General features: G+C 38.2%; 1 protein-coding gene across 1 annotated transcript in view; it reads left to right on the top strand.

Moving 5' to 3' along the window:
- The window catches only part of ADAM18 (ADAM metallopeptidase domain 18), a 97417-nt gene that overhangs the window by 6359 nt on the left and 78912 nt on the right, over positions 1 to 12146 (top strand). The window contains exons 3-7 of the mRNA XM_088832682.1: positions 1485 to 1540; positions 4492 to 4570; positions 4928 to 5004; positions 6490 to 6667; positions 10298 to 10363. Of these exons, the coding sequence (XP_088688808.1) occupies positions 1485 to 1540; positions 4492 to 4570; positions 4928 to 5004; positions 6490 to 6667; positions 10298 to 10363 (456 nt within the window). The remainder of the gene's footprint in view (positions 1 to 1484; positions 1541 to 4491; positions 4571 to 4927; positions 5005 to 6489; positions 6668 to 10297; positions 10364 to 12146) is intronic.

The following is a 12146-nucleotide window of genomic DNA, read 5'->3' as shown; positions in this document are numbered from 1 at the left end:
TCTGTGGGAGGAAGATAAGACCAGAGCCTCTTATCCTGTCATCAGGCTTATTTCATGTTGCTGGGTATATTTATTTTTGATTGGATTAACCCTGCTAATTTTATTTGGTTGATTACTTGACTTTGTGAGTTTCCTTTAAAATGTATTATACTTTGCTTTGGCAGGCAGTTAGGTTACCTATGAACCAGATGGAAAATGTCGTGCTTGTAATGTCTTTGGCAGGGCTTCCTTGGTGGCTCAGTGGTAAAGAATCTGCTTGCAATGCAGGAGACTCGGGTTTGATACCTGGGTTGGGAAGATACCCTCTAGAAGGAAATAGAAAACAGTTCTAGTAGTCTTGCCTGGGAAATCCCATGGACAGAGAAGCCTAGCGGGCTACCGTCTATGGGGTCGCAAAGAATGAGACTCGACTGAGCGACTAAACCACAATGTCTTTAGGATGAATGTCTCGAGTAACCCTGACTCTAGTTTCTAGGTTTCTAGGTTAGTTTCTCCTTAACATTAAAATTTGACCCTTCTGTGATCGTTACTGGATGGCGTGAGTGTGTTCAGTGACATTTTTCTCCTCTGGTTGGTCAGACCTTGAATGTCTCCCAGCACTATGTGAGCTGTGTGTTTTATTCCTCAGCTCCCCAGTTGTTCTTTGCCTACGGTGTTGGACAGATCCTAAATTCACAAAGTGGTTCCTACCATCTAGTGTTCAGACCGTTGAAGAAGCTCCACCTCTGAGCATGGGAAAAACCTGTGGCTTCCTTCTATCCAATAGGATATAGCCCAGTAGACGGAGGTACCTCTGAGGATGATATTTTGTTAAAGGACAAAGATTGGATTTTGTGCCTGTATCGTTCTTTTATATAAAACATGTTTTGCTAGACACTCTCTCACCCTCCGGATGATGCTTTAAAAGCAGGCTGCCGTACTGTGTACTGTGTACATCTGCTCATGGACCCCTTCCCATCAAGGTGATGAGGACCATTACAGCTTAGTCCCTGTAGCCTCACAGCTCGTATTGCTGGAGCCCCAGCACTCTTCCCTTGCTCCCTTCTCTCAGGTCTGTCTTTAACTTATATGTGAAGCGTTGCAAAGCGGCTCTAGTGTTTGAGAGTGTGTATTTATGTATTTATAAACATGTTATTGTTTAATTGTATTTGGTGTAGCGTGTAAGCCTACAGTCGTACCTCATTCATTTTGGCTAAGGATGAGTATATTTTTTATAAACATAAACAGTAAAATCTAGTATTAATACATAGTAAAGTTATATATCTTCAAAATATAGCTTTCATCTCTTCTTTTCAAAAGCCATTCCCTATATTTATTGCCCTTATCCTGAATTTATTAAAAAAATTTAAAATTCTTGTTAGCTAGAACAATAAATTCTGAAGGATTTTTAAAAATGGATTGAGTGAGTCTTTTTTGACTTTAGTGAAAAATACTCTTTTATGTATTTCTGATTTACTTAATTACCTTTATTTGCTTTATTTTAGGTGACTTATGTCATTAACATTGATAACAAACCATACACTCTGCATCTCAGAAAACAGTAAGAAATGATTTTCCCTTAAAGCTTAGAATTTACTTTTTTGAAAAATGTTTTTGTACACTATTTAAATTTAAGCATGCAGCAAAATGTAGGCTGTTTAATTAGTTTTTCGGTTTTGGATTCATTAGTTCCTGAATATTAAGTCTACATGAACTTTGAATTTTTATTTTCCAGCTTGTTATTTTCAAATAAAGCTATGCATAAATAAGTAAGCATTTTAATCCATGAACTCAAGAACTGCAAGTTATGTATCAAGTATATCCAATATGCAGTCACACGTGTATATATCATGTGGTTATTGGAAGAAAATTGAACTAGTGGCGTACTTTGTGTGGAGGTTTTAATTATATATTTATTTTTAACAACTTTATTTGATAAATTATGTGTATATACATATAATCATAAAACTCTCAAGTGTATAATTATATAAGTTTAATATAGTATCACGATTTTCAACCATAAATCCATTTTAAAACATTTCGTTCTCCACATAAGACCGTCATACCATTTCACATTTAATCCCTGTTATCAGCCACTACTCTGGAAAACAAGCAATCTATTTTCTGTCTCAATCTGTGTTTTTCAACATTTTGTATACTCAAATAGCCCTTTCTGTGCCTACATCTTTGAAAATATGTATTTTTAACAACTCTATTTTGTCTGCCTGCATTTTTGTGGTTGAGTAAGGCTTGAGAAAATTTTCCTTATTTAATTCATGACTATTCTCATCTCACTCATGATCATTAAACTCATGGTGGTCTTTAGGGTCACTACCATTCTATTAAAAAATATTCTTTGGTAAGATCATCAATGATCCTCATGTTTCTAAACACCAGTTACTTTCTGTTCTTCATTTTTCTTGATCAGTCAGTGGCATTTTGTAGAGCTGAGCAGCATCTCCTCCTTATAACAGTTTCTTCATTTGGCTTCCAGGACACAGCAAGTCTCTTGGTTTGTCTTTTATCGTTGTAGTCAGTCTATCTCAGGTTTTGTTTTGTTTGTTTTCTGATTCCACCTCATCTCTCTCAGGAGTACTCCGTGATGCTATTCTTAACCCCCCCTTTTTTTCCTAGCAATACACGGTCACCTGGTTCTTTCATCTGCTCCTGTGTATTGATTACTCCTAAACTTACATCTCTACTTTATCTCTCTGTAGTGAATGCCACATTCATGTATTTGACTCCTTATTTGATAACCAAGAGTATGCCGTAATTCTCATATTTAATGTGCCTAAAATATACTTCTGGTCATTTTTCAAAATTTGTCTTTTCCTCAGTTATTTTAGTAAATGGCACGTCTACTCCTTCAGTTTCTCAGAACAAAAATGGTAGATTCACTCGTGACGTCTTATGTTTTTCTTTTGTTTTCCCCTACATCCAGTGGATCACTAAATTCCATGTGATCTACCTTCAAAATACATTCAGCAGAAATCAAACCAATATTTTAAAGTAATAATCAATCAATTAAAAATAAATAATTATTTTTTAAAATAATTCAGCAATTGGACCTCCACCACTGCTATAATCCTAGTTCAAGCTACCATCATGTCTTTACTGGATAATAGCCTATCATCCAGTTATTGTAGCCTAGCTGATCTCTTTGTGCTTATCTGTCCTACAGAAGGTTTTCAACACCACGTTCAGTCTGATTCTATTAAAATGTTGGTCTGATCCTGTTCCCTTCCTGCTCAGAACTTCCCAGGGGTGGCTCCTCGTCTCTGGGACACTACCTCTTACTATAGTCTCTTGTCTGCCCTCCACACTTCACCACAGGTACTTTGCCCTCTGGATGGTCTTTGTAGATACAAAACCTATCTCTGCATCAGGATATTTGCATTCCCTCTTAGATCTGTGCAGATCCAAGTGGCTTGTTTTTCAGTAATCAAATCACTTAGCCTTTCCTTGCCATCCTGTCTACATTTGCAACCAACCTTCAGTTCAGTTCAGTACAGTTCGGTTCAGTTACTCAGTCATGTCCGACTCTCTGCGACCCCATGAATCACAGCACGCCAGGCCTCCCTGTCCATCACCAACTCCCGGAGTTCATTCAAACTCATGTCCATTGAATCGGTGATGCCATCCAGCCATCTCATTCTCTGCCGTCCCCTTCTCCTCCTGCCCCCAATCCCTCCCAGCATCAGACTCTTTTCCAGTAAGTCAACTCTTCACATGAGGTGGCCAAAGTATTGGAGTTTCAGCTTTAGCACCAGTCCCTCCAGTGAACACCCAGGACTGATCTCCTTTAGAAGGGACTGGTTGGATCTCCTTCAGGCCTTATTTATTGTCACCTAACATACTAGAGAAGGCAGTGGCACCCCACTTCAGTACTCTTGCCTGGAAAATCCCATGGACGGAGAAGCCTGGTAGGCTGCACTCCATGGGGTCCCTAAGAGTCGGACACAACTGAGCGACTTCACTTTCACTTCTCACTTTCATGCATTGGAGAAGGAAATGGCAACCCACTCCAGTGTTCTTGCCTGGAGAATCCCAGGGACAGGGGAGCCTGGTGGGCTGCTGTCTATGGGGTTGCGTGGAGTTGGACACGACTGAAACGACTTAGCAGCAGCAGCAGCAGCAACATACTAGCAGTATGTGTCTCTCACTGTGAGGAAGACTGTGGTTTTGTCTTTTCTATTTTGCTGTACCCCAGAGCCTTGAATTGAATCTATCAGATTGTTGGCACTCAGCAAATATTGTTGAAAGAAGACATTTGTAGGCACACACACAAATATCTGATACGGAGGACTCAAAGTCTATTCTGGTGTTAAGAAAGCCTAAACTTTCTGAGATGCCAGGTTGGTGAATTTACACTGTGATGGCATGCTAAAATTACTCTAATTAAAGAATACGCTTATATGAATCCTATATATTTTACTCTTGTTTTTATTATTTTAATGTTTATGTTCATAGTAAATTCATGACTCAACCACTTTTAGTTTTTGTTTTCCTTAGCTCATTTGTATCCCAGAACTTTTTGGTTTATACTTATAATGAAACTGGATCTTTGCATTCTGAGTCTTCATATTTTAAGGTAAGACCCAGATGTCTTAGACATTCATTACCACACATTTCTTTATTAAAGTGGGCTTACCGTTATCATTGGGATATGCTTGTTCCATGTTGAGGGTTTCAGACAAATAGTTTATTCCATATTCCATGTATGACAGGGATGAAATCCAGATCCAGAGAACACGTCTGGGCACCTCATTGGTATAAATAAAGAAATGTGTCAATTATTTATTTTCCTTGAAAACCACTTTTAATAAATCTTTATGATACACAAACTTATTACTTTCAACTGTTTTAATGTTTTGAATATTTATAATGTTTGCCAATACATTTTATGCATAAATAATTTATTTATTGGCCTCACTGTACTGTTTTTCAGATGCATTGTCATTATCAAGGATACATTGCAGGTTTCCCAAATTCACTTGTGACACTCAGCATCTGTTCTGGACTCAGGTAACCGAATCTTGGGGCTTCCCCATAACTCAGTGGGTAAAGAATCTGCCTGCAATGCAGGAGACACAGGAGAGGTGGGTTCGATCCCTGGGTCGGGAAGATCCCCTGGAAGAGGGCATGGCAACCCACTCCAATATTCTTGCCAGAAAATATCCTATGGACAGAGGAGTCTTGCGGGCTGCAGCCTATCCCTGGTGGCTCAAAACATAAAGAATCTGCCTGCAGTGCAGAGACCCATGTTCAGTCCCTGGGTAGGAAAGATTCCCTGGAGAAGGGAATGGCAACCCACTCTAGTATTCTTGCCTGGAGAACTCCATGGACAAAGGAGTCTGGTGAGCTACAATCCATGGGTTCGCAAAGAGTCAGACATGACTGAGCGAGTAACACGCAACAGAATCTTTGAAGTTATTTATACATGAAAAGTCAGGATATACTTTAAATTAAAACTTAGTGGCTGCAAAACACAAATCTGGGATATTTAAGGAGAATTCCAATTGGAACGTTTTCTTCATGATGGCCTTACTCTTTAATATTAATAAATGGACCTTTGCAGTAACCATTGAAGTGAAATCACTGAAGGGAATCCTAACTGAAGATCTGTTCAAGATATTGAGGAGAGACAAATGCAGTTAAAAAAAAATTCAAACACAGCCACCCCACCCCCACCCCCACCCAAATCCTTTAGAACATCTCCCTGGATGTTATTGGTGTGTTTTGTATCAGCTATCTGGAATAGTTATGGAAAATTGCATTAAATAGTTACTTAACGAAGCGCAAGTTGTATATTCTCAGTGTAGGTGTGCTTTGTATCAGATGTAAGACAACTAGATGAGAAGGTACCTCAGAGGTAAAAGGGCAGGGGTGATGATTTTCATCATTGAAGTGGCAGGAAGAAGGTGGTGGGTTTATCAGATGAGGACACAGGCCCAGAGCAGAGCAGAAAGACTCCTCCCACCTTCCTTTTGCTTTTCGTCGCCTGATGTCCAGAATTTGTTGACTCAGAAACTTGACATTTTCTGAATGTGGTTTTCCTACATATCAACCTTTTTAGACCTCCACTCTATATATCCACTGTCCCTTATTTTAACCTCTGTAAGAACAGGAACTTTTTATTCTTGTAATTCTCAACAATGCCTTGGTTTCCAGCAGATCAGCTCAGTTCAGTCACTCAGTTGTGTCTGACTCTTTGCAACCCACGCGTGGCCTTAATACACCTTAAATGAATGTGACTGCTATATGGAAAATAACAAAATACTTCTCAGTATATTTAGTTCTTTAATATGTGAGAAAAACTGAAGCAGATGTGGTTCCTCAGTTACTAGTGGAAGCTGAAAAAAAGTAGGAAAAGAGAGTGACTTTAAAACACATTTCTCACTATGGTTGCTCATTTCTTATGGCATTTTGAATTATAAATCTGATGGAATCGTTTGCAAGATGATGGGATTATTTGCAGGATTTTTATGTCATTGTTTTCTAAATATTCAGGGGATTCCTTCAGTTTGAAAATATCAGCTATGGCATTGAGCCTTTGGAATCTTCAGCAAGATTTGAGCACATAATTTATCAAGTGAAAAATGACCATCCAGATAAACCAATGTTTGCAGAAAATTACAGCAATATTTGGCAGAAAGATCAGTCCTATACAATCCATTTAAGCTCACAGGTAACTGAGACAATTCTGATGTCATGACACACTATAAAATTCTGTAGAATTGTGTTAATCAGGAAAAGGAAGTACTTAGCTGCTGAGTAGCAATATAACAATTGGTATATTTTTTCTACATGGGTATATAAAGCATCCATATTCCATCTAAAATACATGGAAATATGAAATAATGTATTTCAAGCTTATTGTTGTATGTTGTCTTATGTAATATTTCTTGTTTTTCATTTTTATTCAATCAAATGTGCTTGTTATTGAATAAAATCTGGAATATAGAAACACTAGTTACCACTGCCCTGGTAAAATTGCTTTTAATATTTTGATATATAAGTTTACATACTACTGGGACATGTCTTTCTAAAATACTGTATCATTTGTATATTATTAAACTTTTAATTTGTAGGCTGAATACAGAATTCTTAGTTGACAGGTGTTTTTCTTTCATCACTTTGGATATTTCAGTTCACTATCTTTTGGACTCCATGATCTCTGATGAAGAATCAGATGTTAGTCATCTTATTGAGGATTCCTTGTGCACGATGTGTCCCTTCTATGTTGATTCTTTCAAGAGTCTTTGTCTTTGCCTTATGACAGTTTTCTTATGATGTGTCTTTGATTGGGATCCCTTTGAGTTTATCCTACTTGGAGTTCATGAAGCTTCTTGGATGTTTAAATTAATTTTTTTCATGAGATTTAGGAACATTGTGGCCATTAGTTCTTTGAAGATCCTTTTTGCCCTTTTATCTATCTCCTCCCTATTACATCCGTTATATTCATGTTGATGTGCTTGAAAATGCCCCACAGGAAAAGAGCAGGTTCTATTCATTTTTTTCGATTCTGATTTCTTTCTATTCCTCAGACTGTATAATCTCAATTGACTTTAAAGAGGTACAAGAAGGGAAATCTTTGTGGTGACAAAATAGTTTTGTATCTTGATTGGAGTTGTGGTTGTATAAACATACACATGATAAAATGATGTAGAGATATACACATACGCATTATACCAGGTGAATACCCTAGTTTTGAAAATGTACTGTAATTTCCCAGATGTTCAAGCAGGTTTTAGAAAAGGCAGAGGCACCAGAGATCAAATTGCCAACATCCGCTGGGTCATGGAGAAAGCAAGAGAGTTTCAGAAAAACATCTATTTCTGCTTCATTGACTATGCCAAAGCCTTTGACTGTGTCGATCACAATAAACTGTGGAACATTCTGAAAGAGATGGGAATCCCAGACCACCTGACCTGCCTCTTGAGAAACCTGTATGCAGGTCAGGAAGCAACAGTCAGAACTGTACATGGAACAACAGACTGGTTCCAAATAGGAAAAGGTGTACGTCAAGGTTGTATATTGTCACCTTGCTTATTTAACTTATATGCAGAGTACATCATGAGGAACGCTGGGCTGGAAGAAGAACAAGCTGGAATCAAGATTGCTGGGAGAAATATCAATAACCTCAGATATGCAGATGACACTACCCTTATGGCAGAAAGTGAAGAGGAACTCAAAAGCCTCTTGATGAAAGTGAAAGAGGAGAGTGAAGAGGTTGGTTTGAAGCTCAACATTCAGAAAACAAAGATCATGGCATCTGATCCCATCACTTCATGGCAAATAGATGGAAAAAACAGTGGAAACAGTGTCAGACTTTATTTTTTTGGGCTCCAAAATCACTGCAGATGCTGATTGCAGCCATGAAATTAAAAGACGCTTGCTCCTTGGAAGGAAAGTTATGACCAACCTTGATAGTATATTAAAAAGCAGAGACATTACTTTGCCAACCAAGGTCCGTCTAGTCAAGGCTATGGTTTTTCCCGTGGTCATGTATGGATGTGAGAGTTGGACTGTGAAGAAGGCTGATTGCCGAAGAATCGATGCTTTTGAACTGTGGTGTTGGAGAAGACTCTTGAGAGTCCCTTGGACTGCAAGGAGATCCAACCAGTCCATTCTAAAGGAGATCAATCCTGGATGTTCATTGGAGGGAATGGTGCTAAAGTTGAAACTGCAATACTTTGGCCACCTCATGCGACGAGTTCACTCACTGGAAAAGACTCTGATGCTGGGAAAGGTTGGGGGCGGGAGGAGAGGGGGATGACCAAGAATGAGATGGCTGGATGGCATCACTGACTCTGTGGACATGAGTTTGAGTGTACTCCGGGAGGTGGTGATGGACAGGGAGGCCTGGCGTGCTGTGATTCATGGGGTCGCGGAGAGTCGGACACGACTGAGCGACTGAACTGAACTGAACTGAACTGTAATTTTGTAAGATGCAACCACTGGGGAGAATTACAAGAGATCTGTGATCTATTTTGGCAATATTCTATGATTCAGTACTTATTTTTAAAAACGGAACAAAAAATTTTAAAGAAGAGAATAAAAGTAACCCATTAAAATGAATGGATTTTGAAGTTCAATTACTGAAAATGACATGTGACATTGTGATGAATGGTACTATATGTTCACTTTAAAACAGAGGTATTAAAGATACAGTTTTATTATTTTGAAAATAAGAATATAAATTTGAAAAGGCAAATGGGGAAAAAATGCTGTTATTAAAATATGAAATCTGCTGTGTAGAAACATACTGAAAATTGGTTATGGTGTGTACATAGTTTGTAATTATATTCAACCAGGTTGCAAATCAGAAGCCATGGTTGTCAACAGTGACTTATATTTTTATACAGGCACAGTAAGAGCAACCAAAATACAAAATATTTTTGAAGGTAATTTTGAACACCAAGAAAAGAAATCAGCATCTCAGTATGTACCCATTTAAGATGCATGCATAGTTTACTTCCCTGTGAAAATATAAACCTAGGCTCTACCAGTTGAACCCAGTTTCTTTGTTTGCTTGTTTCTTTATAGTAAGCTATGCTATTTTGTGGGGCTTCGCTGGTGGCTCAGTGGTAAAGAATTCACCTGCCAATGCAGGAGACACGAGTTTGATCCCTGGGTCAGGGAGATCCCCCGGAGAAGGAAACAGCAACCCACTCCAGTATTCTTGCCTGGAGAATTCCATGGACAGAGAAGACTGGTGGGCTGTAGTCCATGGAGTCACAGAGTCAGACATGACTTAGTGACTAAACAACAGCAACAACAAAAAGCTGTTTTATGACAGATGCCATCTTTGTTCCCTCCTTACATTTAAATTTAGTTACCAGTGCGCTTGGGTCAAGGAAGAAATTGTAGGTCCTTTAAAATATCCATGTATGAAATGGCATTTCAACATGTTAGATATACAGCTCTTGTAAAAATTACCATTAGAGTACTAAATGATGATGTAATAAATTGATGATTTATAGCTGACTAACTTGACACAATCAAAGATTATTACATTGTATCAAATGGGACAAGAGCCTATGCTCTGGAGTTATGGAGTTATTCATTTTCTCTTATTCAGTATCAATTGTGAATGCCTAGACTTCTACCTTACTCTAGCAGACTCACTGGGATTCCTTTAAACTTGGAATTTGTTTTTAAGTTCATTTTCTGATTTGTAATTACTTTTTATAGTTTAGAACTCACGAGAGTTATATATATATATATATAAATATAACTTTTGCCTCCTTTACATGTCACTGTCTGTGTTTAATAAATTCAAAACTTATTAACATTTGATAAATTCTCTTTTCAGGAAAAAACTTTTTCAGAACTATTGCCCCAATATCTAGAAATGCACATTATAGTGGAAAAAGCTTTGGTAAGTCAAACTTTCCCCTCCTTCCCTTGCTCTCTCTCTTCTTTTCCATTTTTTTCCTTTCTTAAAGCTTAATGTTTTATTGCTATCACCTAGAGAACATCAGCCAAAATGTTTAATCATTTCTGAGTATTAAGTTGGAAATGTTTTATATTTTTAGCTCTCTTACAGGTTTCAAAATTAATATTTCTAATGATCATGGGAAGGAGCTACACTTTTTTTGCTAAATGTTTATAGAAAAATTAAAACATGGAACTGCCAATTTGGAGCAGTTTATCTTTCAGAGTCCAGACATTTTTTATTTTATTTTTAATTAATTCATTTTTTATTGACGTATAATTGATTTACAATGTTGTGCCAATATCTGCTGTACAGCAAAGTGAATCAGTTATATACACATCAATCAGTTCAGTTCAGTTCAGTCGCTCAGTCAAGCATTCCTTTTTAGTATTCTTTTCCATTATGGTTTATCACAGGACATTGAATACAGTTCCCTGTGCTATAAAGTGGGACCTTGTGGTTTATTTCCCTTTTCTCTTTAAGCATTATGAAAAACTTCCTTAAAGACATAATGTAATTTTCTGACTTTTTCCAAGTAAAAAGATTTAATTTTAGGTGTGACTTGGATATGGTTAGGAGGCTTCCCCCCGTGGCTCGGTGGTAAAGAATCCGCCTGCAATGCAGGAGACGTGGATTGGATCCCCTGGAGAAGGAAATGGCAGCCCACTCCAGTATTCTTGGCTGGAAAATCCCATGGACGGAGGAGCCTGGTAGGACTACAGTCCATAGGGCCACAGAAGAGTCAGACAGGACTGAGTGGCTAAACAACAAACAACAACAAATGTATATAATTAGGATCCCAAACTAGCCTAGGACGCACAGTACTATCTACCCGCCCTCTCATCCCAGATCAGGCTGGGGTCTCTGACCACACTTCCTAACTGCCTTGCTGCTGCTGCTGCTAACTCGCTTCAGTCGTGTCTGACTCTGTGCGACCCCACAGACGGCAGCCCACCAGGCTCCCCCGTGCCTTTCCCTCTCCTTAACCTGCTGTATGTGCTCCGGTCACAGTGTTTTCTTTGAACTGTAATAGATATTTTCCATCTGACCAATTGAGTTAATATTTTTTCCAATTTTTTGAGGAATAATTGATAAATATGATTGCATATGGCTAAACTGTACAATGTGAAGATTTGATGACCATGTACATTGCGGATTGTTTACCAAGACCAACATAATTAACACATTCACTGCCTCACAGCATTAACACTGTGTTTCGTGTGTGTGTGTGTTTGTGGTAAGATCACTTAAGAGAACTCATCAACTTTCAAGTGAACAATACCACATCATTAACTATAGTCACTGTGCCGTACATTAGATACTCAGAACCTATAAATGAAAGGTTTGTACCCTTTGACCTACATTTCTCCATTACTTCCTCTGGCAACCAAAATTCTATTCTTCGTTTCTATGAAATTGGACTTTTTTTTTTTTTAAGATTCTACGTGTTAGTGATACTGTGACACAACACAGTTTGTCTTTCTTGGGTTGGCTTATTTTACTTAGCACAATGCCCTCCAGATTTATCATGTTGTAGCAAATGAGAGAATTTCCTTCTTTTTATGACTGAATACTATGCCATTGTACATGTACTGTACTAAGTCGCTTTAGTTCTATCCTACTCTTTGCAACCCTATAGATTGTAATCCACCAGGCTCCCCTGTCCATAGGATTCTCCAGGCAAGAACACTGGAGTGGATTGCCAGGCCCTCCTCCCATTGTACAT

Source organism: Moschus berezovskii, chromosome 26, assembly GCF_049115385.1.
Source record: "Moschus berezovskii isolate FMDL1 chromosome 26, NW_MosBer_1.0, whole genome shotgun sequence".
NCBI lineage: Eukaryota > Metazoa > Chordata > Mammalia > Artiodactyla > Moschidae > Moschus > Moschus berezovskii.
Note: the sequence above shows the minus strand (reverse complement) of the source record. Positions and strands in the feature narration are given on the sequence as shown.